The 27,596-nt window shown below is 37.4% G+C and overlaps 1 protein-coding gene across 12 annotated transcripts in view; it reads left to right on the top strand.

Moving 5' to 3' along the window:
• Positions 1-25,189, top strand: part of KLHL2 (kelch like family member 2) — a 126,704-nt gene extending 101,515 nt beyond the window's left edge. For 8 of the 12 annotated variants that reach the window (XM_027095898.1, XM_027095899.1, XM_027095901.1 and 5 more), the window contains 9 exons: positions 3,106-3,222; positions 4,403-4,552; positions 9,557-9,674; positions 17,062-17,259; positions 17,632-17,733; positions 18,899-19,027; positions 19,662-19,802; positions 22,297-22,440; positions 24,077-25,189. In XM_027095898.1, the coding sequence (XP_026951699.1) occupies positions 3,106-3,222; positions 4,403-4,552; positions 9,557-9,674; positions 17,062-17,259; positions 17,632-17,733; positions 18,899-19,027; positions 19,662-19,802; positions 22,297-22,440; positions 24,077-24,105 (1,128 nt within the window). In that variant the 3' untranslated portion in view covers positions 24,106-25,189. Of the gene's footprint in view, positions 1-3,105; positions 3,223-4,402; positions 4,553-9,556; positions 9,675-17,061; positions 17,260-17,631; positions 17,734-18,898; positions 19,028-19,661; positions 19,803-21,942; positions 22,441-24,076 lie in introns of those variants that run through there. The other 4 variants (XM_027095905.1, XM_027095906.1, XM_027095902.1 and 1 more) reach the window with 4 other exon arrangements.
• The last annotated feature ends 2,407 nt before the right edge of the window (positions 25,190-27,596 follow it).

The raw sequence follows: 27,596 nt of genomic DNA, 5'->3' as shown, positions 1-27,596 counted from the left end.
CTTAACACCCCAGAAATATAGAGGAGAGGAAGACACTACTATTCATGTTTAATAGATGTGTGTTGAGTGCGTACTGTGTACCAGACACTGCCATGGAGTCCTCCATACAAGAAGATTGCAAAATAAAATCCTTTACTCATGACTAGAGGGACAACCAGTGGGATAATAAATGATCACGGAATGCTGTAGAGGGTCCAGAAGGAGCCTTTAATCATTCCTTGGATACAGATTGGAGTTAAGTGTGGCTCAGATGTATGATCCAAATTTTTAAAAGTGCGTATGAATTTGCCAGGAAAACAGGGATGGGTGGGAAGGAGAAGGGCAGCCCAGGTAGAGGGAACAGAATATGTAAGTGCAAAGAGGTGTGAAAGAATGATTGCATTCTTTTAGTTCGCTACAATTAGAGTTTACAGTATATTTGGCACAGTGGTAGGAGATAAGGTGGGAAGATGACATAAAATACCATCTCAGCCATGTTAAAGAAAATTGACTTGGACTTCCCTGGTGGCACAGTGAATAGGAATCTGCCTGCCAATGCAGGGGACACTGATTCAAGCCCTAGTTTGGGAAGATCCCACATGCAGCAGAGCAGCTAAGCCCGTGTACCACGACTACTAAGCCTGCTTTCTAGACCCCGCATGACACAACTACTGAGCCCGTGTGCCGCAACTACTGAAGCCCGCGCACCTAGAGCCCATGCTCCACAACAAGAGAAGCCACAACAAGAAGCCTATGCACTGCAATGAAGAGTAGCCCCCACTCACCACAGCTAGAGAAAGCCCGCACACAGCAACGAGGGCCCAACACAGCCAAAAAATTTTTTTAAAAAAATTGACTTTATCCTGGTGATGAAGAGCCTCTGAAGGGTTCTAATCAGTAGAAGAGTGCTATGATAATGCCTTCACTGTAGAAATGTCATGGAGGCTGTTCTGGTTTTCTACTGCTGCATAACAACCACCCCAAAATGCAGTGACATAAAACAACCATGTCGTTATGCTCACAGTCTGTGGGCAGAATTCATGCAGGGCACATAGGGACAGCTTGTCTCTGCTCTGCAGTGCCTGGGGCTTCAGCTGGGTTGGCTTGACGGGTGGCATTATTCTACTGGAGCCACATACCCAAGGCTTCAGTCCCTCTGCACATGGCATTTTATGTTTCTGGAACACCCAGGATGGTTCCTTCACTCGCTTGTCTGGCTCCTGGGCCAGGTATTGGTTGGTAGCTCACCCTCCCCACCCCCCTTCCTCTCTATGACTGGCTTGGGTCTCATAGCATCTCATCTCCAGTAATCAGACTTTTTACATGACACCTGGCTTCCCCCAAATGAGCATTTCAAGAGACCAGAGGCATCTTATGACCCAGCTTCAGAAGCCCCACAGCACTGCCTCCACAACCTTCTGTTGGTTACACAGGGCCAGCTTAGATTCCTGTGGGAGGTTACTACATAAGGTGTGGATACCAGAGAAGTGGTTTATTAGGGACCATTTTTGTAGACTAGCTCCAAAGTGGTGGTGTGCAGAATGGACCAAAAGTGGGGTGAGGTTCATATAGAAGGATGTTGAAGTTACCAGTGAGCAATAGGATCTGGCATAGGGTGGTAGAAAGAGGGGTGGAGAAGAGAAGACAGAGCTGAGAAATAGCAGATAGAATTGACAGGACCCTCTTTATCTTCTAGCATCTGGCACATAGAGGTACTTGGTGACTGAATGAATTAAAGAGGCTCATTAATTATAATGTAGATTACTTTTAGCTTCTTGCTCTATACCTGGATCAAAATAACCTATTTTTTGCTTCCTAGTTATTCATTTACATATCATCAGACATTTTCTACAACCCGTTAAAGATTACTGGGTTGTATATTCATCAGTCTGGAAGGAAATTATGTAGTCAAATACTGTCTTCATAATAGCTTATTAGCTTTCTCATACATATATGTTGTAATGCCCTTATTATTTTGATTATTTTTAATATAAAATATTATATTTTAATACATTCTACTGTTGTGACAAAAGAGAGTTAATCTATTCTGCAGATCCTTGATTTAGAAGTATATGGTCCAGCATTTGTTTGTAAACCCAAAGAAAAAGCCAAAAAATGAGTTGTTGCTAAGAGTACATGATTTTCATTCCAGATATCACTTTGCTTTATTATTTTGGGTGCTTTATTCAAAAGGGACTTTAGATTTAAATCTAAGTAAGTAGAACCAAATTCAATTTGGAAAGGTTGTCAACAATGAATTAGATCATATATCATCAAATTATCACCGCTACCACTCAAGTTCAAGAAGATTAGATAATGTACTTGATGAAATATGTAGTAAATACCCAGCAAAAAGTACTCACTAAATACATAAAAGTACTCAAGTACTTATTAAAGTACCTACTAAATTAAAAGTAGATCTACCATATGATCCAGCAGTCCCACTTCTGAGTATGTATCCAAAGGAAATAAAAACAGAATCTTGAAGAGATATCTGTATTGCTGTATTGGCTGCAGCATTTTTCACAATAACCAAGATGTGGAAACAACCTGAATGAATGGATAGAGAGGTGCTATATACACACAATGGATTATTACTCAGCCATAAAAAGAAGGAAATGCTGCCTTTTGTGACAACATGGATGGACCTTGAGGGCATTATGCTAAGTGAAATAAGTCAGAGAAAGACAAATACTGTATCATCTCACTTATATGCAGACTCAAAAGTCAAACTCATAGAAAGAGAGTTGAGTGGTGGTTACCAGGGGCTGGGAGTAGGGGAATCTGGGAGATGTTGGTCAAAGGGTACAAACTTCTAGTTATAAGATGAAAAAGTTCTAGAGACCTAATGTGACTAACAATACTGTATTATCTAAAAGTTCCTGAGAGTACCTCTTAAATTAAGTACATACTAAGTACCAAATGAAAAAAATAAAAAGCAAAGAAAGAAATGGAGTGGATGTACTTTTCAAGTGCATCATAAGTCAGGATTTGAAAAACTTGAGCCATGGATTAAACTTGGATGTCTTAGCAAGAGTTGTATACAAAATGTAATATTGTATTTTATTCAGATGCTTTGGTACATAACTCATTACTTATTTTTCTTTCCCCCATATTTTCGGCAAGGTATTTGAAGCAGTAATAGCTTGGGTGAATCATGACAAGGACGTAAGGCAAGAATTTATGGCTCGGCTGATGGAACATGTACGGTTACCTTTACTTCCTCGGGAATATTTAGTTCAGGTAAAAGCATTTGCAAAACACATGAGTACACCTACTCCATGTCACTGGGCTGACAGCATGTAGATTCCTGTTACACAGTGGTAACTAGGCAGAGGGCAGTAAACGCACCTGCTGTCCTTGGCAGCTGCTAACTCTTGGGGCAGTTCCCAGTCTTACAGGTTTGCTTCTTCCCTATTTCTGATTTGAGTAAGCAAGTACTAGAACTTATGGAGGCAGTATTTGTGGTGACTTAAGTACATGTAAATAAATGCATTTGTGGCTCTGTGTCACTGCTCTGCATCTCCTTTGCTTTCCTTTTGATAGCCTGCTCTGACTGCTCTGTAGAAATGGAATTTTGATGTTCAACTCAAATACTTTTTAATTTTCCTTCACAGTTTCAGTGGCTTGCATTTGGTTTCTGTCTTTACTTCTAAACTGAGGAAAACCAGGTTATTTGAAATAAATAGCAGTAAATGGATCTTTAGTAGTCTCTGAACAATTTTAAATTTATTGTTTTATTAATATTCTACTAGGAACATTTCAACATTTTAATTTATAATTGAAACCATGTAATGAAACATTTCTTTATTAGGAGATTAGATCTGATCATTTTAGAATTTCTTGAAGCCTCATTATTTTTTGTAATTTGTGTAATCATTGGTACTCTGCCTTTAAGAAAATGAACAGAAAAAAATCTGTCCTGCACTTGATGTCAGGGATAGCAAGGACAAGTTTTATTTGTGGTGTAGGCACATTGTTATAAAGTATTTTGAATTCCTTTTCCGGGTATTTAGTTGTGCTTTAAAAAGACATCTTTAATTTATAAATATTTCCTCCCCCACCTGAAGGACTCATTATCTAAATTTTCTTATTTTTCTTACTATTTGGCTTAATGTTTAAAGATAACAAATAGGTGAACATAATATTATCCAAAGATTATTCTGTAGCTGACATTGAAGTATATAATTTTCATTGCAATTCTTCTTTATTACTTATAAATATTTTGCTCTGCAGACCAGATACTTGAGCATTTGGGGGCATCATTTACTTTTCTTTTAGTGATATTTATAAACTTTCCTCTGTAACTTTTAGACTGAACCAGGGAGGATAGTTATTGCTTTTTTCCTCTACTTTGTTTCTTTGTCAGTCTTATCATGAAGTAGCTATCCCCTCATGGGGTGGGTCTGATTTCTTCTTCCAGAGGGTTGAGGAAGAAGCACTGGTGAAGAACAGCAGTGCTTGCAAAGATTACCTCATTGAAGCTATGAAGTATCATCTGCTACCAACAGAGCAGCGTATATTAATGAAGAGTGTCCGGACCCGACTGAGGACACCCATGAACCTTCCCAAAGTAGGATCTGCTGTTCATACTTGTTACTACCTCATCTGAAAGGCCCATAGTGAGGCTGTTAATATTTTATTCATCTGATTTTCCATGTGCCCAGGAATTCATTGAAGTGTATATAATTCAACTTCTCTATTAATTTTGTCTGTGGAGGGTGGGGATTGTTTGACTCACTTAATCTTTATAAACTACATGATGTCACTCTTCTGGAACAGAGGCAACTGGTATTTGTCCCTTCTGAGTTTTTTTTAGCTCTTTACAAAGGTTTCTTTGTAAGCTACATGTTTGGATAGTAACTGAAAACCGACTAGTTTCACAGAATTGCTAAGAACTTAGGATGCTAGCTTGTTCCTTTTGTTCCTTCCTATTGTCTGTTGTGTACTATTTGATGGTTCACTCACACATCATACATAGTCATTTCAGTGTAGATTTTCCATATGTTTTCCCAGATCTCCAGTGTTCATGTAATTCCTCTGTGAAAGTTCATATTCTACCTTTATCTTTTTAGTTGAAGCCACTCATGTCTTACTGATTTAATTTTCCTTACAAATAACCCCTCATTTCTGTCTCTCTGTTTGCAATTCCTTCTGCTCTGTTTGCATCTTTACAGTACTAGGAGACCAGCACTTTAAGCACCATTTTGTGTATGGTCTAATCAGAATGACCCATAATATAATGCTTTTATTTATGTATTGATTTTTAGCTCTCATGTGTGTTTGGGGCAATGATGAATTAAGAAATAAGAATTAATCTGTTATCCACTGTTTTCTTATATCACCTTTAGTTATTACTTTACCTTTTCATTAAATTAAATCTTTTAAATTCTTTCACTTTAATGCTTTTATTTAGTGTTTTTTCAATTTTATTTTTTTTTGGAGTCTACATTTTAATTGCTTCAAATCCATATTAGTAGTGTTTTTCTGTTTTGCCCAGTGTTAACAAGAGTTCTCAATTTAGAACCAAATGTATTTTGCCAATGTGCTACTCCCTCCTTTTTTCTAGATCATTAGTAAATATTTTAATTTAAAATGGACTTCAGTACTCTCCCTGGTGATACCTCATTAGAAATACCCACTTACCAACATAGTCCGTTTGTAGGAAGTTTCAGTCTATATGATTATGTTTATTATCTAAGCCAAAAAGTAAATAATTTGGCACATAACATCTATTGAGATTCAGGATCATATAGATTCAAATTTGGCATGCTTTTTTTTTTAACATCCCTCTGCGTGTTACTCATCGTTTCATAGGCTCCTGGAAGTTCAAATGCTTTTCTCAAAATATTCTAAATTTTTACTGAGAATTATTATCACTTAAAAAGTATTTACAAGGCACTCACTTCCTACCCTATTTTGAAAATTGGTATTTGCCGTTTTTAAATTTTCTGATCTCTCCTCAGTTCTCCAAGATTTTTCAAAAATAATTGTAAGTGGCTCAGTAAGTACATTAGCTAGTTCCCTTAACACCTTAGTATGCATGCCATCTGGGTCTGCTGATTTTATAAGTGTTCACATTTTCCAAATACCCTTTTACCTCCTTTTATAAGTAGCCGTCTCTATAAGTCTTCATTACTTCATATTTGTCCATATTATTTGGTGTCAGTTTTTGTTCTTACAAAAAAAATAGATTTATAAAAGTTGTTCATAGGCTTAGCCCATTCGAATTATTATTTCTTTTATGCTGGTCTCTTTAACTTCCTTCTAAATAGCTTGTTTTATCTTTAATACTTTTTAAACATTTCATATTTATAAAAGATCTCTTCTTAACTTGCATGTTCCCTCTGCTGGCATCTTTAGCTTTGCTATCTTTAGCTATGCCTTAACCTTTAGAGTGAAAACTAATTCTCTTCTAATTTCTGTAATAAGCATGTCGCTTTTGAAAACATTCTAAAGAGTCTTTGGTAAAATCCTATCAAGTATTTTCTCTTATGTAGAGTTGTGATCATCTGTTCAGTTGACACTCTCTGGGCTTCTCTGGTTGTGGCTTTGGAGTGACCCTCCTAACTGTATTAAACTTTCGGTTTCTCAGTTCTTTAGCTCTGATTTTGTGGTGGGTATGCTGATCCATGAAGGTTCTCTTCTGTTCTCTCAGGGTGGCTGGGGAGGAGGGTTGCAGACCTGACAGGTAGCAGGGAGCTTACTCAGCTCCTGATTTTGCATTTGCATAGTCTCTCCTCAAAGTTTATTTATCTGCACATGTTTTTGCAAAAGTGCTTGTGTTGGACACGTTTTTCAGTAGCACTGTTTGTCATTTTAGAGTGGTTGTACTCAAGATTAATTCTAAATAGGTAGGTAAGAATGAGGCAAAGATTAATTTCTCTTGCTGACATATCATAATCATGGTAAGACCTATGAGACAAAATGTGGTAGCAATGCTGGAATAATAGATAATGTTTCTACCATGACAGTGACTAATTAGGCTCTGATTCTGTGGACGCATACTAATTTGCATCAAAGATCTTTTTGTATCTCAGATGTTATTTTATATCTCAGATATTATTTATATGACGATATTTTGTATCGTCAGTAAACCGTCTTGGGATTGTGTAAGGCACTCTTGGATTTGGACAGTATAATGAAAAACTGTATATGTTTTGCTACTGTGCTTTGTTGTTAGCTTCTTTTTATCTTTGGAATCTGTATTTTTACAAATGCAATCTTATTATTTCTATATATTTATTTTTCTTTTTTTTACCCAGGATATCTATTAAGATTTCCAGTTGGAAAATTATGAAACTTGGTATTTCAGGAGGCAAAACTAATATTTAATAGGTGAAGAAAATGAAAGAACAAAGTTTAATTGATCTACATTTCAGGATGGTCACTTGAATTTGTGTAACTCCCGACCCCTTGCCTTCCTTAAATACGTCACATTTAACTTTTCCATACAAATGTCTTCCCAGTTTTCTATTCCTTTGCATTAGCATAAACTAGTATGATGTTTCTCAGATCAGGCGTCACAAATAATTGGGGTGTCAGAGTCATGACACCTCTTTTGATGCTAGTAGCACAGTGGTTTTTATCACCGTCTCTTGATCTCATACAAATATCCCTGCTCTCCTGCTCTTGTCTTCCCATGATACATTCTTCCTTTCCCCATTATCTCTGATTCCTGGAGTTCCAAATCCTCACCCCATTTTATTTCTCTTGGGTGAGTAAAGAACAGATATTACTACCTTTCTGTATATTCGGTAGCACATATTCCCTTCCATCCTCATTTTGATCTACAAGAAGTGAACTATTGTGTGGAAATCACAAGATTCATAGTTGAGAATCATGAAATCTAATAAACCATATTGTTTCTCAAGGATTATTTGAAAAGTATTCCCTTTAGAGATTTTTTTAAACTGATCTTCATCAGAGATGTTAACCAAACCTCTTTCAACTGTTGTCTAACTGCCGGGCAGAGTTTAAAAGTTAAGCACAGGTAGGTCTTCTATAGACCTCTAGATACAGGATTGATCTTACTGTCTGTTTCACCTCTGTGATTTCATAACCTTGCCCCTCCCTTTTTTCCCTTTGGGATTAGGAGGGAAGGGTATTGCAGATTTTCTTTGTTAATTCTTCCTTTTATTTATTTGTATTCAACACTAGAGGAATGGCAGGTCAGAAAAAAAATTATATAACTGTGCTACATTCAGTCTTCTTTTTAAGACCTTTAAAATTCTTTATACTTTCCAGTAAATAAATTACTAAAATAGGCTTCTTTTCGGAAACAAGATTTATTCTGATTTCTGTGTACCCATCTTTCTATAGTTCCAAGTACAGGTAGGTCGTTGCTCAGTCAAGGTTGCAAACCTTCCCTTTTTGTATGCATGAGTCATTCCATCTTCTGTTTGTTTTCATTTTTTGTTTCTTTTGAACATCCGTTTTTCCTGTCATCTCACTTTTCCCTTGACAGGTCCTTGCCATGCTTTACAGTGTTACACACGTGACATCATTAACTTACACGTTCTTCTGAATTGACAGCTGTGTTTTCAGTGTTTCCAAAGAGTGCCCAGTGTGCCCACTTATACTCGTTAAAAGACAAACACATTGATTGCTAAATCCCATCTATCTCTCAAGGTTCTACTCCCTCCAGGAAGCTTTCACTAAATTATGGCTATGTTTCATTTTCTGATCAGGAATAGCAATTAATGTCTATAACTAATCATAGCTTTCTGGTCACATATAATTGTATATAGTTCTTGAAGTACTTTAGAGTCTTGTCTCCTTAGTGATATCTAATAGCTCTTGGGGGTAGAGACCCTGTCTTACATTTCTTATGTAGAACATCTTAGCACAGTTCTGATCAAATATGGAAGATAGGCACTTAATAAATAGTTGTTGGATTGAATTGAATTGAAGAAGTTTATGGACCTCACTTATTCTCAGTGCTGGACTGTTCTTCATTCATTTGTTATGATTTCTAGTATCTCCATTATCTGTCCTCTTGGTTGTTTTATTTGTGGAGCATCCAGGGAGGTCTCTTTACTTGACATCTGGGAATCTGTCTCTCTTGTGAACTCCAATTCAATTAGTTCTCCTTTTTCAATAGGTTTTTTTTTTTTCCTTCTTCCATCTTTCTTTAATACCTTATCGTCCTTTTCATCTCACCTACCCACTAACATAAATTTCACTTCTGTCTGCTTTCCTAGATTGTGGAGATCTAATCCCTGGTCATTACAAAGCTGGGATCTAGTTTATAGCAAGCCCTATGACACTGCAGCCTTGCCAGTGCTGACTGCCTGCTGTTTTTGGCTTAAATACTGCTTTTGCTTGAAGGATCAGAAACTTAGTTTCTGATATCCTTATTTTTGACTAAATGTGCTAGAAAATAGAATTGTAGTTCTAACATACATGTGTCCCCTTTGTTGATGTTTATTAAATGTTGATGAGGTGGTTGTTTTCCCCCAGCTCCCCCTACCATCTTCATCGTAATATTCTCCATGTCATTGTCTTTGTAAGACATTTTAAATCCCTGAACATGCAGTAGTTGTTGGTTCAAGTGCCTCTACTTCTGCCCTTGCAGTTAATGGTGGTGGTTGGGGGCCAAGCACCAAAGGCTATCCGCAGTGTGGAATGCTATGACTTCAAAGAAGAACGATGGCACCAAGTAGCAGAATTGCCTTCCAGGAGATGTAGGGCAGGTAAGCATCATGCATTGCGGTCATTTCCCTATTGCTGGGTCATTGGGAGCTTCTCTCTCAGGTCTTATTTTATTAGCTAGAAGAATCTTTATTGGAAAAGCTTTGATTAAAATAACCATGTGATTACAGAGTGATTGAGGAGCCCCGTGCAACTCATAAGACATCGATGGGGATAGCTGCTCTGTCTTCAATTTACATATTCTTTATATTAGATTCTCTAGTATAAAGTGGAGTAGCTAGCAATTTGCTGGATATTTTCCTACTTACCTTTGCTGAAGTGTTGAGAATTCTTAAGGTTGGGACCCTTGGTTCTAAGAGATTCCTGACTTAGCTAATAAGCCACAGTTTCCTTCTTCCAAGCATTCATTTTACAAACATTTGTTGAAATAGACTTTATTTATCCAAAACTGTAATCAGAAGAGGCAGTTGCAAATTCTAAGGATTCCTCCTGTGACTCAAACCTGGATCCATAAATCATAGCTCCCATAGCAAATGAGTTCTAAGTGTAACAGAACATTTCTACCATGGTAGTCCTTTAACAGTATATCCTAGAAATTGTTACATAACAGCATAAAGTTAACCCATTCCTTTCGAGCTGTCTAGTATGTTGGACAGGGATCTGGATGTAGTATAATTTTTACTAGTTTTTAATTGAACATTAAAATTGTTTTTAATCTTATGTTATAAATAGTACTTCAATGAATTCCTTATACATATATTATTATGTATGTATGCTAATATATTTTAGTGGGATAAAACTCTAGAACTAGAATTAATGATTCAAAGAGTATGCAAGGAAGATATACCAATTATTACTTCCACTAACAGTAAAATATGAAGGTACAAATTTCCCTACATACCCTATAACACCTTATAATTAAATTGAGTTTTGCAATCTGGTAGGTGAAAAATGCTATCTCATTATCTACTTTGCACTTTTATTATGAGGAAAGTTAAACATCTTTCTGAATGGTCAGTTCATGATTCTTGCCATTTTTTTATTATACTATTTTATTGATTTAATACGTTAAGGGAAGTAGCCTTTTTGTCTGTCATTTGTGGTGTGAATGTTTATTTGTATTAATCTTTTATCTTCTGACTTTACTTGCATTATTTTTGTGTTATTTTGGCCATTTAACAATGTTACTTTTTATGAATTCCTGTACATCAGAATTTTGTCCTTGGACTTAAAGATTTGTTTCTTGTGTAGAAAAGTGTTACTCACAAATTATTTGTGTGTGTGTAATTCCCTATTATTAATATCTTATAAAACTGTGATGCAGTTATCAAAACTAAGAAATTAGCATTGGCATATTACTATTACTTAGTATGATATTCTCTGGGTCCACCCATGTTGCTGCAAATGGCAGTATTTCATTCTTTGTTATGGCTGAGTAATATTCCATTGTATATATAACACATCTTCTTAAACCAATCATCTGTTGACGGGCAGTCGGGTTGTTTCCATGTCTTGGCTATTGTATTGGGCTGGCCAAAAAGTTCGTACAGGTTTTTCCATAAGGTTACAGAAAAACCCAAACGAACTTTTTGGCCAACCCAATAAATAGTGCTACTCTGAACACTGAGGTGCATGTATCTTTTCAAATTATAGTTTTCATCCTTTCCAGATATGCCCAGGAGTGGGATTGCTGGATCATATCATAGTTATATTTTCAGTTTTTTTTAAGGAAACTCCATACCATTTTCCATACTGGCTGCACCAATTTACATTCCCACCAACAGCAGGGTTCCCTTTTCTTCACATCCTCTCCAGCATTTATTATTTGTAGACTTTTTGATGATAGCCATTCTGACCACTGTGAGGTGAGACCTCATTGTGGTTTTGATTTGCATTTCTCTAATAATTAGAGATGTTGAGCATCTTTTTCATGTGCCTGTTGGCCATCTATATATCTTCTTTGGAGAAATGTCTATTTAGGTTTCTGCCTATTTCCTGATTGGGTTGTTTGGGGTTCTTTTTTGAATAGTATGAGCTATTTGTATATCTGGGTTATTAACCCCTTGTCAGTCACATTGTTTGCAAATATTTTCTCCATTCCGTAGGTTGTCTTTTATTTTGCTGATGGTTTCCTTTGCTGTGCAAAAGCTTTTAAGTTTGATTAGGTCCTATTGTTTATTTTTGCCTTTATTTCTTTTGCCTTGGGAAACTTCTCTAAGAAAATAATGCTATGATTTATTTCCAAGAATGTTTCACCTATGTTCTCTCCTAGGTGTTTTATGGTATCATGTCTTACATTTAAGTCTTTAAACCATTTTATGTTTACTTTTATATATAGTGTGAGGGAATGTTCTAATTTCATTGATTTACATGCAGCTGTCCAACTTTCCCAACACTATTTGTTGAAGAGACTGTCTTTTCTCCATTATATAGTTTTGTCTCCTTTGTCGTGGATTAATTGACCATAGGTGTGTGGGTTTATTTCTGGGCTCTCTGTTCACTTCCATTTATCTATATGTCTGTTTTTGTGCCAATACCATGCTGCTTTGATTACTGTAGCTTTGTAGTAGTGTCTAAGTCTGGAAGAGTTATGCCTCCAGCTTTGTTCTTTTTCCTCAGGATTTCTTTGGCATTTCTGGGTCTTTTGTGGTTCCATATAAGTTTTAGTATTATTTGTTCTAGTTCTTTGAAAAATATCATGGATATTCTGATAAGGATTGCATTTAATCTGTAAATCGTATGGTCATTTTAACCATATTAATTTTTCCAAGAGCATGAGATTTCTTTCCAGTTCTTTGAATTATCTTCAGCTTCCTTTATCATTGTTTTATAGTTTTCAGTGTATAACTCTTTCATCTCCTTGGTTGAGTTTATTCTTAGGTTGTTGGGATTTTAAATGGGATTTTTTTTTTTTTTACTTTCTCTTTCTGATATTTTGTTGTTGTGTAAAGGAATGCAACAGATTTCTGTATATTAATCTTGTATCCTGCCACCACGCTGAATTTATTAGTTCTAATACTTTTCGTGTGGAGTCTTTAGGGTTCTCTATATAGCGTGTCACGTCATCTGCAAATAGTGACAGTTTTACCTCTTCACTTCCATTTGGATACATTTTATTTCTCTTTCTTGTCTGATTTCTGTGGCTAGGACTTCCAATAAAATATTGAATAGAAGTGGTAATAGTGGACATCCTTGTCCTGTTCCTGAATTTAGCGGGAAGTTTTTCAGCTTTTCGCCGTTGAGTATTATGTTGGCTGTGGCTTTGTCATAAATGGCTTTTATTATGTTGAGATATGTTCCCTTTATACCCACTTTGGTGAGAGTTTTCGTCATGAGTGGAAGTTGAATTTTATCAAATGCTTATTCTGTATCTATTGATATGATCATGTGTTTTTTTCTTTTCTTTTGTTAAGGTGGTGTATTATAGTGATTGATTTGCGTATGTTGAACCACCCTTTTTACCCTGGAATGAATCCAGCTTGATCATGAGATATGATCCTTTCTCTGTATTGTTGGATTTGGTTTGCTAATATTTTGTTGAAGAATTTTGCATCTATATTCTTCAGAGATATTGGCCTGTAATTTTCTTTTTCTGTAGTGTCTTTGTTTGGTTTTGGTATCAGGATGATGGTGCCCTCATACAATGACTTTAGAAGTGTTCCTTACTCTGTAATTTTTTGGAATAGTTTGAGAAGGATAGGTAAGCTGTATGGTCCTGGCCTTTTGTTTGCAGGGAGTTGTTTTCATTACAGATTATATTTCACTTCTAATAATCAGTCTGTTCAAATTATCTGTTCCTTCTTGACTCAGTTTTGGCCGGTTATATGTTTCTTGAAACTTTTCCATTTCTTCTAGGAGGTCCAATTTGTCATTATATAACTGTTCACAGTATTCTCTTCTGATTTTTTGTATTTCTGTGGTTGTTATTTCTCCTCTTTCATTTCTTATTTTGTTTATTTGGATCCGCTCTCTTTTCTTCTTGGTGAGCCTAGCTAGAGGTCTGTCAATTTTGTTTATCTTTTCTAAAAACCAGCTCTTGGTTTTATTGATCTTTCCTGTTGTTTTTTTGATCTTCATTTTCTTTATTTCCTCTTTTATCCTTATTATTTTTCCTTCTGCTGACCTTGGTTTTGTTTGTTCTTGTTCTGATTCTTTTAGGTGGTAGGTTAGGTTGTTTATTTGAGTTTTTTTCTTGAGGAAGGCCTGTGTGGCTATGACCTTCTCTCTTAGAACTGCTTTTGCTGCATCCCATAGTTTTTGTAAGGTTGTGTTTTTCATTGTCATTTGTCTCAAAGCATTTTCTGATTTCTTATTTGATTGCATCAGTGCCCATTGGTTTTTTAGTAGCATGTTGTTTAGTCTCCATGTGTTCAGTTTTTTCCCATTTTTTTTTTGTGGTTGATTTCTAGTTTTATACTGTTGTGGAAGGAAAGGATGCTTGAAATAATTTCTATCCTCTTAAATTTGTTGAGGCTTGTTTTTTGACCTAGTATCTCTTTTGCCATTTTAATTATGAAATGTGTTGGTGTGGGTGTGATTGGGTTCATCTTGTTTGGGACCCTCTGTGCTTCCTCTACCTGGATATCTGTTTCCTTCTTAAGTTTGGGAGGTTTTCACACATAATTTCTTCAAATACATTTTTGAGCCCTTTTTCTCTTTCTGCAACCCGCCTATTTTGCATAGGTATGTTTTATATTATCCCATAGATCTTGTATGTTACTTTGGGGTTTTTTTGTTTGTTTGTTTTTTTCATTTGTCTTTCTGTCTGCTGCTCTGATTGGATGATTTCCATCATTCTATCTTCCAGATCACTTATTCGTTCTTCTGCATTATTTAGTCTACAATTCATTGCCTCTGGATTTGTTTTTATCTCTGCAATTGAGTTGTCTAGTTTTGACTGGTTCATTTTATAGTTTCTGGTTCCTTGTTATAGTGATCTGCATTTCTATCAATAATCTTTAATCCCTTCAGCATCTTTATTACCTCCTTTTTGAACTATAAGTCTGGTAGATAGGAGAGGTCTGTTTCATTATTTGTTCTTTCAGGGGATTTCTCTTGTTCTTTTAATTGGGAGTAGTTCCCCTGCTTTCTTATTTTACTTGACTTCGTCTGTCTCTATGAATTTAGGAGAAACAGTTGTCTATTGTGGTCTGAAAGGGCTGTTTTTATGTGGGAGCATCCCTGTATAGACTGTGTAAGTCCAGTATTTTTTGGTGCAAGGGCTGTATGCCAACCATATCTTTCCTCAGAGTGTGCTGGCCATTATCCCCTTGATAAGGGGGCGTGATTGGAGTTGTGGTGTCTAGAGCCTGCCCTGAATATTGGGCACAGCCTCCTCTTTTCTCTGTGGATGTCACAGCCTTGTCAGGGGCAAGGTCTGCTCCCCATTTGTTTGAGTAGAAACCCTGAGTCTCAGATTTGATATGGCTCCATTGCCCTTGCTCTGTTGCAAAGGAGGTGAAGTGAGGCCTCCGTTGCAAAGGAGGTGAAGTGAAGCAAGTGAGGCCCATGTGGTCACAGTGAACCTATGCACCGCCTCTGCAGTCATCTGCAGTTCTGCCCAGAAGCAGCCCAAGGTCGTGTCCCTTTCTCCACTGTGTTTGTCCCAGATCTAGTGCTAGGCTATGGTGTGTGGTGTGGAGTGGGCTGGTGCTGGGGGCTGGGGTGCTGTGGCTGCAGGAGTCAAGGTGGTTGTGCTGCCACCTGGGACCTGGGCTGCCTCTGTGGCAGGCCTCTCCCAGGACCTATCTGCACTAGATCTGGCTCCAAGCTTCAGTGTGGGCTGGGCAGAACTAGAGTGCTCCAGACAGAAAAGGAACCCCTGTATACTCCTCCCAAGGGGCTGCCCACCCAAAACATGCATTTCTGTGGTGTGACCCAGTGTGTGCACCAACAATGTCCACTGGATCTGGACCCTCCCCCATGGTGTGAATGCTGACAGTGGGCTCTGAGGTTTGATAAGGCCATACCCCAGGCCGTCCAAGCTGTCTCCATGCAGGTAGACAGAGTCCTCTTCCTGGGCCCGTCTGCCCAAGACTCAGCATCTAGCCGCTGTGCATACTAGCATCCCTGCCCATCATGCATTTCAGACTGGGAAGCGTGGTGAGGTTACTGCTATCAGCTCTGCTCTGATTGCTAGTAAACCAGCACCCACACACTCCTTGAGAGCAGAGACCAGGCCCCTCTGAGACAGGCTGGGACCTGGGACTTGGAACCCTTTACTGCAGTGCTTGCACCTGGACAAACAGCTCCTTGAGCAACAGAATACAAAGAAACTCTAAGGGACTAAAAATAACTGTGCACATGTGTAGTCAGGGTAATTATGAATAATAAGGCCAAAACCCAGCTGCCACTTCTGAAGTGCTAGGAGCAAAAGCAGGGTACTGGGCATGATCCCTTCACACACCACCACCAAGGGGTGGGCAGACCACCTAAACCACGCCTCCAGCCCGAGCCACCTATATGCCCCCACTCTCACCCCATTTAAGGAAACAGCTCCCCTCTCCTCAGGGAGCAAGAAAGGGAACCTGTTACTTGTTTTTGCTCCCTCGTGCTAAGCACAAGTCCCAATAAAGCCTTGCCTGAATTCCTCATCTGGCCTCTTATCAATTTCTGTTGCTTGAAGAGTCCAAGAACCCAGGTCTGTAACACCTCCAGTCCCTCTGTCTGTCCTGGCAGACTTCGTAGCAGGCAGAGGGGCTCCCCAGGGCGAGGTCCTGCCTGTGTGGACCTTCCCTCCTTCACAGATCCCTCCCAGGGGTGCCAGTCCTGTTCTGAATGCCTTTTTCCCCCCATCCTGCTGGGTTACGTGGAGATCTTTCTTGCAGCTTTGGTTGTAAAGGAGATCTTCTGCCAGTTTCCAGTTGGTTTTCTGTGAGAATTGTTCCATATGTAGATGTATGTTTGATGCGTTTGTGGGTGAGGTGAGCTCCATGTCCTCCTACTCTGCCATCTTGATCTTCCCTTGTTATATTGCATTTAGTTGTCATGTTTTCTTAGTCTCTTCTGATCTGTGACAGTTCCGTAGTCTTTCCTTATCTTTCATGCCCTTGATTCTTTTGAAGCACTTGGTCTGGTATTTTTGAGTAGAAGGTCCAAAATTGAAAGCCATGGGAGATGTGTACAGGTTCAAGTAGTTGGAAAATATTGGCTCATTGTTTACGTCTGTAAGTAAGTCTTTGAAGAAGCCAAGAGTCAAAATAGTACCTCAGCCCATGCCATTGCATTTTTCAGTAGTAGTAAGGAGCACAGTCTATTCATTCTATATTCTCGCTAATGAATAGCGTTTCTTAGGACCTATTCAGCCAGGCTTCTCCTGAGGGGGACTTCTGTTCTGACAACAGCTGTAGACTGTTTGGAATGCAGTCTTTAGATGTTGGTAGCAGTTGGGTTGCACATGCATCATTAACTGCTGTATTTCTTTTTCAGGGATGGTCTACATGGCTGGACTCGTTTTTGCTGTCGGTGGCTTTAATGGCTCCTTAAGGGTCCGCACTGTGGATTCTTATGACCCTGTGAAAGATCAGTGGACCAGTGTTGCTAACATGCGAGACCGGAGAAGCACCCTGGGGGCTGCTGTGTTGAACGGACTGTTATATGCCGTAGGAGGCTTTGACGGGAGTACAGGCAATTTTCTTTTATCTTTCCTTCATTGCTGTTAGAATTAACATAGCGATCACATTTATGGAACAAGGCCTAGCAAAATTAGGAGGCATTTGAATGTTTTAACAGGTATTGTGAAGATAAGTTTAAAATTTCCATCCAGAATTCCTTTAAATGATGTTAAGAGTGCTCAGTATGTAAATTTTCTTTCTCATGCTTCAGTGTCAGTCATCTTCCCAAGTTTAAAAAGCCAGTAAATGTCCGTAGCTTGCGTAGGAGCTCGCTCTTCCTCTTCGTCACATAATTGGATTTTGGCCCACTTTAATGCAGCTGAAGTATTTCCCCTACTAATACATACAAGGAACCTGAGGTGCAGTGCATTGTGCTTTATTACAGGGCTGTCCTCGGTGGAGGCTTACAACATCAAGTCTAACGAGTGGTTCCACGTGGCCCCCATGAACACGAGGAGGAGCAGCGTGGGTGTTGCCGTAGTTGGAGGTGGGTCGGCTTCCTGGTGGTTGTGAGTGGTTCTTCCTGTAACCCGGACTCTGGTTTTCTAAATGGGCAACCAAAGGGCCATTTAAAAGGGAAATAGTGGCTATTGGAAAATGCTAGTTATCCCTTTTTAAAATAAGGCACGCCTGCCCTCTGGTCCCCCTCCCTCTCTCTCTGTCCCCCTCCTTCTCCCTCTCTCTGTGTCACCTGTGTAATATTACTAACTGACTTTAATACAGTCATCTGGGGAACAAACCAGATGGCATGAATATGAAATTTTACATCTGGAGAAGGGCTGTTTAACATTTAAGGGATGGGTTGCCACAGTTATTTATTTATATCCTACTTTGTCCCCCAAAAGAGTTTAATTAGTATGATTTTTTTTTTTACTTGGTTGGGTGAATCTGTGGGTTCCCACCCCCTCCCCATGGTGGGTATAATCCTCTGCACCAACTTTTCTTTTACCAGCTTTACTGAGATAGAATTCACATACCATACAATTCATGCATTTAAAGTATAAAATCCAGTGTGCATCTGTCATAACAATTCATTTTAGAACATTTTTATTACCCCCACAAAGCAGTCCTACTCCCCTTGGCTATCATCCCCATCCTCCCAGCCCTCAGCAAACACTATCTACTTTTCTGTCTCTCTATAGATTTTCCACTTACAGACATTTCATATTAATGAAATCATACATTGCAGTATGTGGTCCTTTGTGACTGGCTTCTTTGACTTGGCATAATGTTCAAGGTTTGTTCATGCTATAGCATTTTACCAGTACTTCTTTTTATTGCCAAATAATATTCCATTGTATACTGGTACTGACTCTTGATTCAACTTTTTTTTCAATTTACTAAGATAACTTTGATATTTAATTTGGTTTTCCAGGATGTTCACTTACCAAATAGTGTTTATCCAAAGGTATACTGAGTGTACTTTCTTGTTCTATCAGATTATTGATGAAAGTGTTAAATTAATATCATATATATTCTGCAGATCTTAATAATATGATTTGGTAAGTCCACCTATCACCATTAGGCAAGATTTTAAATAGTTCCTAATACTTTAAAGGTAAACTCTGCTACCAAGGAGGAAAATATATTATTTCCTGACTTGAAAAAATAGCTTTTTATGAATTTGGCTTTCTCTGTGATTCCATGTTTAGGTCTGCTTTATGCTGTCGGGGGTTATGATGGAGCTTCACGTCAGTGTCTCAGCACAGTAGAATGCTACAGCGCCACAGCAAACGAGTGGACCTATATAGCAGAAATGAGTACCAGACGGAGTGGAGCAGGTGAATAAGAACCTCATTTAGTAATTGAAGCATGGAAATGATGGAAAAGAATTAAACAAGTGAAATGATGGCATCTCTTTATATTATCAGAAAATATATGCTGATTCTAGTGACACTTAAAATGTCTTTTGCATTATGCAGGTAGAGTTGGTAGGTAGCTGCACTTAAATTTCACTTTGTAAAATTTCTAAAGTGTTATATTAAAGGCTTCTGTTTTGTTTAATTATTTATATTGTTTGGCATTACTTTTAGGTTTTTGTTTCTAGTGCTTATTGGAGAACTTGCTTAATAATCAACTCCATATCCATTGCTTACAGATTTTATGCTCTAATATTGGTTTGCTTTTATCACGAAAGTTGTTTTCAAAAGATTCGTGTAAAGGACTTCCCTCTCTGTGTTTCACCTCCATATTATTTTTATTGTATTTGACATGCTTTTTTAGAACAATAGTTCTGAGATTCTCATTTGTAATTCTATTTGTTTCTGCTTCTTAGGCTGTATGCTTTAATATTGACTTTTAATATGAATAATCATTTCAGAAGTTTTATTTACAAGTCATTTGAAGAAACCCTAATATATTATAAATTTCTTGTCCCTTTTACTCTACTATTGTTTGGTTCTTTGTGTTTTACAGGTGTTGGTGTGCTAAACAACTTATTGTATGCTGTCGGGGGTCATGATGGCCCTTTAGTACGAAAAAGTGTTGAAGTGTATGATCCCGCCACCAACACATGGAGACAGGTTGCAGATATGAACATGTGTAGAAGAAATGCAGGTATCTATCTAGTTTATGATTATGAAATTTATACTGAATTGTATTCAGAGTATCACTGTGTATTTCCATTGTTCTTTTACTGATCTGAGTTCCCTAATAGACTTGCTCTTTAAAGGCAGAAACGTTTGTAATAATCCTATATAGTGAATGCCTAGTATAGTGTCTGGACATAACAGGTTGATGTGATCCTTCTGTTAACTTATAATATCTGTCAAAGTTTACTTTTTGGTGATGAATGTAGAGACTTAATTAGAGGAAGAACCCTCTTTATTTGATACTTGAATTCATTCATTCTTACCACAGACATATTTGAGTGTCTACCTGTATCACATTCTGAAGCCCAGTTCTCAGGGAATTTAGTCTAGTTGAGTAAATATTTATACCAGATAAAAAAGCTAGTTGTTTATCTGAATCTGGAGGGGAAGCCTGAAGAAGCAACCTCATTTTAATACAGTTCAGGGTTTCTAGAAAATGGAAAAGCTAAAATAACAACAACAATAATTTTAAGAAAGCTGAGGTCTTCAAGATCTCTTTAAGTAGGTACAGAACTACCTACTTAAAAAGAAGATCTGTAGAAGGGAAATAGAAATGGAAAATAGATTCAGGGTACCTGGGTAGTCTTTTTGGGAAATTCTCATTTTCTTAAAAATGCCATTGTCTTCATGCCAGTTTCCATAATCCAAAATAAGTTCCTGATGATTCTCAAACTCACTGTATACCACTGGATGATGTTGCAAGATGCACCCTCCATCCCCCCAGAAATGTTCTTCTTAATTTCTCTTTAATTTAAATGTGATCACTAAGGGAGATAAGTATATGGGACTGCAAGAACTTGCTCAACAGAGCAAAATATAAAATTAATTTACTTGACCTTTTACCTCATCCAACTGGTACAACTGGTACTTGGTGAAGTACTAAAACTCTCTTAGCTATGGATAGTCCAGAACTATTAATAGTAAGACCCACAGATCTGGGGCCCAGCACATATGAAGTTAGAAAAGCATACGTGCATGTGCTTCCTGGATTAGGAAATTTATTTGCAATTTGAACTTTTGTTATTATTTTCCTAAAGATTATTCTAGTCTTATTTTTTCTCTACCCTTGTTTTATTGTTTTCAAATCAAAATTAGCTCATTTCTTCTAGCCAGAAGAATAAGGAGATACTTTGTGTATGTAGAGCTATTGTCATCCTGCTCTTGCTTTTCAGGTATTTGAACTACTTTAAAATGATATGAGTTTGCTTCCTGTCGAGAGACTATCATAGTAGCACAACAGAGTTTGAGTAAAGGGGATCCACTCCATTTGCACAGAAGATACTATTGCTTTTAAATGCTGTGTAGAGATTTGGGCTCATTATTTTGTTACGTTAAAAATCTACAAGCACCTATTAATTGTGTTAGCAAAACTGTCTGTAAAGAGACCAGTGTGCGGGCAGCACCCTTCTGGATGTTTTGATGCCCTGTAGTACCAGTTCATAAAAGCTCTGAGTCGTGTTTAAAATTATTAAATATGCTTTTAAAAAATAAATTGAAATAAAGAGCTTTTAAAATGTGTTTATCTTTTCACTCAGCAGTTTTCTTTGTAAACATTTATATTAAGAAAATTATTGCACAAGTATGCAAAATGTGCAAGAGATCCTTGTTCATTGTAACATTATTGATAAGAGCAAAAAAGCTGAAAATAACTTAAAATCCATCAGTAAAAGACAAATTATGGTATTATCATACATGGAATACTATGCAGCCATTAACAATTATGTAGATCTGTATTTATTAACTTGGGGAAATGTCCAAGGTATATATTGTTTGGTGGGAGTGAGTAAAAAGTAGCATGTGTAGTATGAGCTACTTTGGGGTTAAAAAAAAAGGAGTGTCTGAGTATATACATGTAGAAAAGAGCCAGAATTTCGATGATCAGGATTCTAAGCGGTATAGGATTAGTGGTGGACTTTTTTTCTTTATACTTTTCTAGATGTTTTGAATTTTGCAAAAATCCAAAAAATATTTTATTCTCATAATAATTAAATAAATAATACTGTTTTCCCTTTTAAAGGAGATAAAATAGTTGACCAGTCAGTATAATAATTAAAATTCAGAATCATTTTTACTTTCTACTAATATATATATTTATTTTTCCTTAGAATTTCCTTAGAAGCTGACTTTGGGAGAGTTCTTTGACTTTTAATTTTCTATTGTTTTTAATAAAATGGGGATTAAAATAGTTTCTAACCTGTAAAGTAAGGTTATTGTGAAGGTTAAATGAAATAATGCATATATAAAGCATCTACTGCATAAGTAACATATGAGTAGGAGCTTACAGTTAGTATTAGATTCTCAGATATAAAGGAATTCTTTTCGGGTTCCCCCATCTTCTCTCCTTGCCTCTTTCAAGGAAGTACGTGTCTCTGGATCACCTCACCAGACACGTTCAGGGATACTTATATTCATCCAAATTTTTAAAATAATTGTTTTTTCTCTGTGTAATTTTTTTAAAGGAGTTTGTGCAGTTAACGGTCTGTTATATGTAGTTGGAGGGGATGATGGTTCCTGTAACTTGGCATCAGTAGAATATTATAACCCAACAACTGATAAATGGACAGTTGTGTCATCTTGTATGAGCACAGGGAGAAGTTACGCAGGTAATAATTCTTCAGTTTTCTTATAGTCTTCTGTTATAATACGAAAGGATTACATCATTATCATTTTTACATTAAGAATGTTTTTCTCGGGGCTTCCCTGGTGGCACAGTGGTTGAGAGTCCGTCTGCCGATGCAGGGGACACGGGTTTGTGCCCCGGTCTGGGAAGATCCCACATGCCGCGGAGCGGCTGGGCCCATGAGCCATGGCCGCTGAGCCTGCGCGTCCGGAGCCTGTGCTCCGTAACGGGAGAGGCCACAACAGTGAGAGGCCCGCGTACGGCAAAAAAAAAAAAAAAAAGAATGTTTTTCTCCTATATAAGAAGGAAGTCTTTTCTCAAAGTATATCTTATTTCTTATTCTCAAAATAATATCAGATATGTATATTCTGAAATAAAGCACTAGTATCCTTTTGTCATTCTGTAGTCACTTGTATTCAAAATTACAGATCTTTCCAGTGTGGCATCATAAAATTTAATATGGCTACATCTGTATGCAGTGTCATGGAATTCACAATGTAGCAAGGCTTTAATTACTCAAATATCCAAAAGATATGAGCCCTATAACATCTCCCCTGGCAGGGCTCCATGTGATACTATTACAGTGAGGCTACAGAGTAATTTTCTTACTTAAGCACAGCACTGATTAAATTATAAAATATCAGTTTGGTCCATTCTCTTCGTAAGAGAAATGGTAATACTCTTTAATAAATATAATGCTGAGTCTTTAAAAGTATATGTTGCGGGCTTCCCTGGTGGCGCAGTGGTTGGGAGTCCGCCTGCCGATGCAGGGGACGCGGGTTCGTGCCCCGGTCCGGGAGGATCCCACGTGCCGCGGAGCGGCTGGGCCCGTGAGCCATGGCCGCTGAGCCTGCGCGTCTGGAGTCTGTGCTCCGCAATGGGGGAGGCCACAACAGTGAGAGGCCCCCGTACAGCAAAAAAAAAAAAAAAAAAAAAAAGTATATGTTGCATGTAGTTTATTCTGATGATATTTATATTGCTTTAAATATTAGAATGTTTCAGTAACATTCTAATATAGATTTAATAGTGGGGAAAAAAGAAATTTATACTAATTAACCATCACTGTTACTTGTCATCTAAAACACCACCTAATAGAACTATTGATATATAGAGTAGGATCCCAGGATAGCATTCCTCAAAATTACGTGAAATTTTTTAAAACGGCTTTATTGAGATATATCTGACATAGAATAAATAGCATATATTTAAAGTGTACAGTTTTATTAGTTTTGACATATGTATATAACCACAAAACCACCACAATCAAGGTAATGAAAATATTCATCACTCTTAAAAGTCTGTTTGTGCCCCTTTGAGTATTAAGTGGATCTTAGTATTTCTTGAGTAAAATTATTTTCCCTTAATTGTAACTGTGAAGAGCAAAAGACGAGCTCTGGATTAAATAGTCTTATGTAGTTTTGGTCCCTAATTTTTAAACAAAGATTTCATTGTCATTTAGATTAAAATGATAGTAATACTAAAGTTTCTAAGAAAGAGATTTTGAAACATCATGATCTGTTCAGCCCCTCTTAAGTAATAATATAAAAACTTCAGTATTTTCTCAGAGATACAGAATGCTTCCTGTGACTTCTGTTTTATTTCTTCGTTTCTTTGTTCAGGGGTCACAGTTATTGATAAGCCATTATGAGCCTGAAGGACATTTTCAGCACATTTACACATGAGAAGAAGCAGACTTCAACAAGTACTTCTGAAGTGACTGAGAGTCTAGCACTTCTCCACTTGTAGCTGCACTTTAAGTCTCAGCAGAAGATAAGATCATCTGCCTTTATAGGCCTCAGATATTGAAGATTATTTTTGGTAGATGCACCGTGTAAGCTTTTCTGCAGTGAGCAGCAGCTGACTGAATTTTAATAAGAAACTTGGACTGCAGTATTATTCTGTAGTCTTTGGACAATAGTTGCTTTCACAAAGACTAGTTACCAATCTTGAATGACTGGATTATTTTGTGAAGGGGGATAAATATGTGTTCTTGTAAAATTAAGTTTCATCTTTATTCCTTCTCCTGAAAATCTGTATACACAGGAACTGAAAATCTTTGAACAGGTATTAAACTGTGTAAGTATACAAACTAGTTGAGGGATAAAACTGTTTGCTTTTATAAAATATGTTTGATTACATGAGTATAATAAATTGTGTGCATATAAATGTGTGTCTATTTGCTTTCCTTTAAATATGTTTGAAAAGATGTTTGAAACTTGATTATACTATTTATAATTGGCACAGTACTTTGAATTATGCCAGTACTACATTGTAAAACAGAGTTGTATTTTTTGATATTTAACAATGCTTAACACTTTAAAATGCCACTTCTGAGGAATGAACTGGTGTAACACACTTGAATACATGTGTGATGCCAAACTTTTTAAAATAAAATATAAATTATGCTTATTTATTATTTTCTTTGGTTTAATCTTGGTCATGTTTTGGTGTGTATTTCAAATTTTTTTCTTAACAGTTTGGCATGAACATTACTGCAGGTTTTTGATGAATATAATGAATGTATGGAATTCAACTGAATTTGCATGGTCTTAAGAATTTTTTCTGTGTGTATAAATTTAGCTGCTATTAACAGAAAAGACAACTTTCTGTGAGTAGCCATCTGTGTTGATCAGATAGAATTTTTCTGAGATCTTCAATTAATCTTACTTTAAAAATGACCAAAATATGTCTTTCTTGAATTAACTTTGAATAAAAGTTTGTATATTATTTGATTCACATTGTCCTTGATTTTTATCTATTTAGTTTGCTACTAAGAAAGTTGCCTGTTCACTTTTTGTATTCTTTTATAAAATTTGCATTTTCTAACTTCATAAATCAATATTTAAAATTTGTTGCCAAAGAAACCTACAAGGCAAGTCTGTTAAGTTCAACAACTGAAGTCATGGAAAACTGTTCTCCAAGAAGAAGCTACCTTAATAATCAAGGAAAAAGTCTCACAAGGATTGCTGAAATTTAAAGTTTTATATTCTTCTGTCCCTAATATGGGCAGGGCACAAGATAAAGATAAAACAAATAGCACTGGACCAAAAAGAAAGTCAAAGAAAAAATACCTACTTTAAAACAACTGAGAAATAAATTGTGGTTTTGATACCAAATAAAAGGAATTGAGGAAATGGGCATGGGGGGGTGGGGTGGACAGCTGAGGTGCTGGGACAGGAGGAGGAGGAGATGGAAGGGGGCGATGGGGTATAGTGGCTGTTTCTCAGAAATTTAAAAGGTAGGCATGAGCTCTTGCGAGAACAGTCAATAATCAAGAGGAAAGAATTATACCTGTGATAAAATTTGTTTAGTTAATATAGAGTATTCACATTTAAACATAGAACCACATTTATTACCAACTTAGTTGAATTTTCCGTTGTAAGTGGAAATATGAAGACTTGAATCAGAAAAAGAAAAAGCCTGTGTTCACCTTATGAAAACATGAATTTCTGCATTAGTGTGGCTCCAAGCACATCCATTGTCAACAAACATGTTGAGGATCTAATGAACTTGGAGCAATGCTAGCTGCTTCTGACAGTGGCACCAAGAAAAGTGTGTCATTACGTTTCCTGATCACTTCCAAACACTAATTTTCCATGAAACGCTCCATGAATCTGTCAATTAAAGATTTATCTAAAAATCTTTAAAGCTTTTCTTAAAATATAATCTATTAGGGTGACAGTCTTAAAAAACTTAGCATGTCAGATACCTCTTTGTCTTTTCTTTCTTTGAAGCTTTAATAGCTATACCATAAAACTGTTTGCCAAGGTTTGTCAGTAGCTAGGTTCATAACTCCATGATTTCAGAGAATTTGAATGTACTCCCCCCACCCCCCCGGCAGCCTTTGTCTCTCCAATTTGAAACATCTTGTTTTGTTTAGGCTTATAAAAATGTTCCTGGCTTGTTCAGATTATTGTACAAAAAAGAGAGGTCAGAAGTCTTAGAAATCCTGCCAAGGGAACCACCAGGTGTGAGCAGAGTTCAAGGTTATATCCATGAAAATGCATTGTAAAGCAACTCTGCTGCTTGCTTTGCTTGGCTCTACACCTTCTTGACTGAAAGCAGTGATGACTGGGGTTGAGGTGAATGGTGTGTATACTTTCAGCTCCCCTCCCATCCCTTATGGACTCTGGCATATGATTCCTGGTTTTTATTATCATCCCTTATAGACAGCATGAGGACCCATGTATTTATAATGTCAGCTGTTGATGAGTTATGAGACAGGGTAGCATAATATTACATAGTGATGTAATGGGTTAGCCCAGCGGTCCCCAACCTTTTTGGCACCAGGGACCGGTTTCGTGGAAGAAAATTTTTCCACAGAATGGTGGTGGGGGTAGGGGGATGGTTTCAGGATGATTGAAGCTCATTACATTTATTGTGCACTTTATTTCTATTATTACATTGTAAATATATAATGAAATAATTATACAACTTAAAATAATGCAGAATCAGTGGGAGCCCTGAGCTTGTTTTCACTTGCCACTCACTGATAAGGTTTTGATGTGAGTCTGCAAGCAATTGATTTATTATGGTCTCTGTGCAGTCAAACCTCTCTGCTAATGATAATCTGTATTTGCAGCTGCTCCCCAGTGCTGGCATCACTGCCTCAGCTCCACCTCAGATCATCAGGCATTGGATTCTCGTAGGGAGCACACAACCTAGATCCCTTGCATGCACAGTTCACAGTAGGGTTCGCGCTTCTATGACAATCTGATGCCGATGCTGATCTGACAGGAGGAGGAGCTCAGGAGGTAATGTGAGCGATGGGGAGTGGCTGTAAATACAGATGAAGATTTGTACGCTGGCTGCTGGGCTGCTCACCTCCTGCTGTGCAGCCCGGTTCCTAACAGGCCACGGACCAGTACTGGCCCGGGGGTTGGGGACCCCTGGATTAGCCTGCCTCTTGTTTCAGTTTGGTCTTGAGCAAATTGTGTCCTACTGGCTTTTACGGCCGCCGTGTCTCATTTTGGAGAGGAGGCTACATGGGAAAGTTGAATCACACTTTGAATCAAGTTTCTGGCATTTTAACCCTGGCTTCACGATTCTAAGGAAAAAAGCAGTGTGTGATGTATTGTAGAGCCCATGGGCATAGGAATCAGATGGCTGTCAGTTTGCATGCCCCTCTGTCAGTTGCTA

The sequence above is a fragment of the Aethalodelphis obliquidens genome, unplaced genomic scaffold (genome assembly GCF_003676395.1).
Source record: "Aethalodelphis obliquidens isolate GAN/ISIS:26980383/991018 unplaced genomic scaffold, ASM367639v1 scaffold95, whole genome shotgun sequence".
Lineage (NCBI taxonomy): Eukaryota > Metazoa > Chordata > Mammalia > Artiodactyla > Delphinidae > Aethalodelphis > Aethalodelphis obliquidens.
Note: the sequence above shows the minus strand (reverse complement) of the source record. Positions and strands in the feature narration are given on the sequence as shown.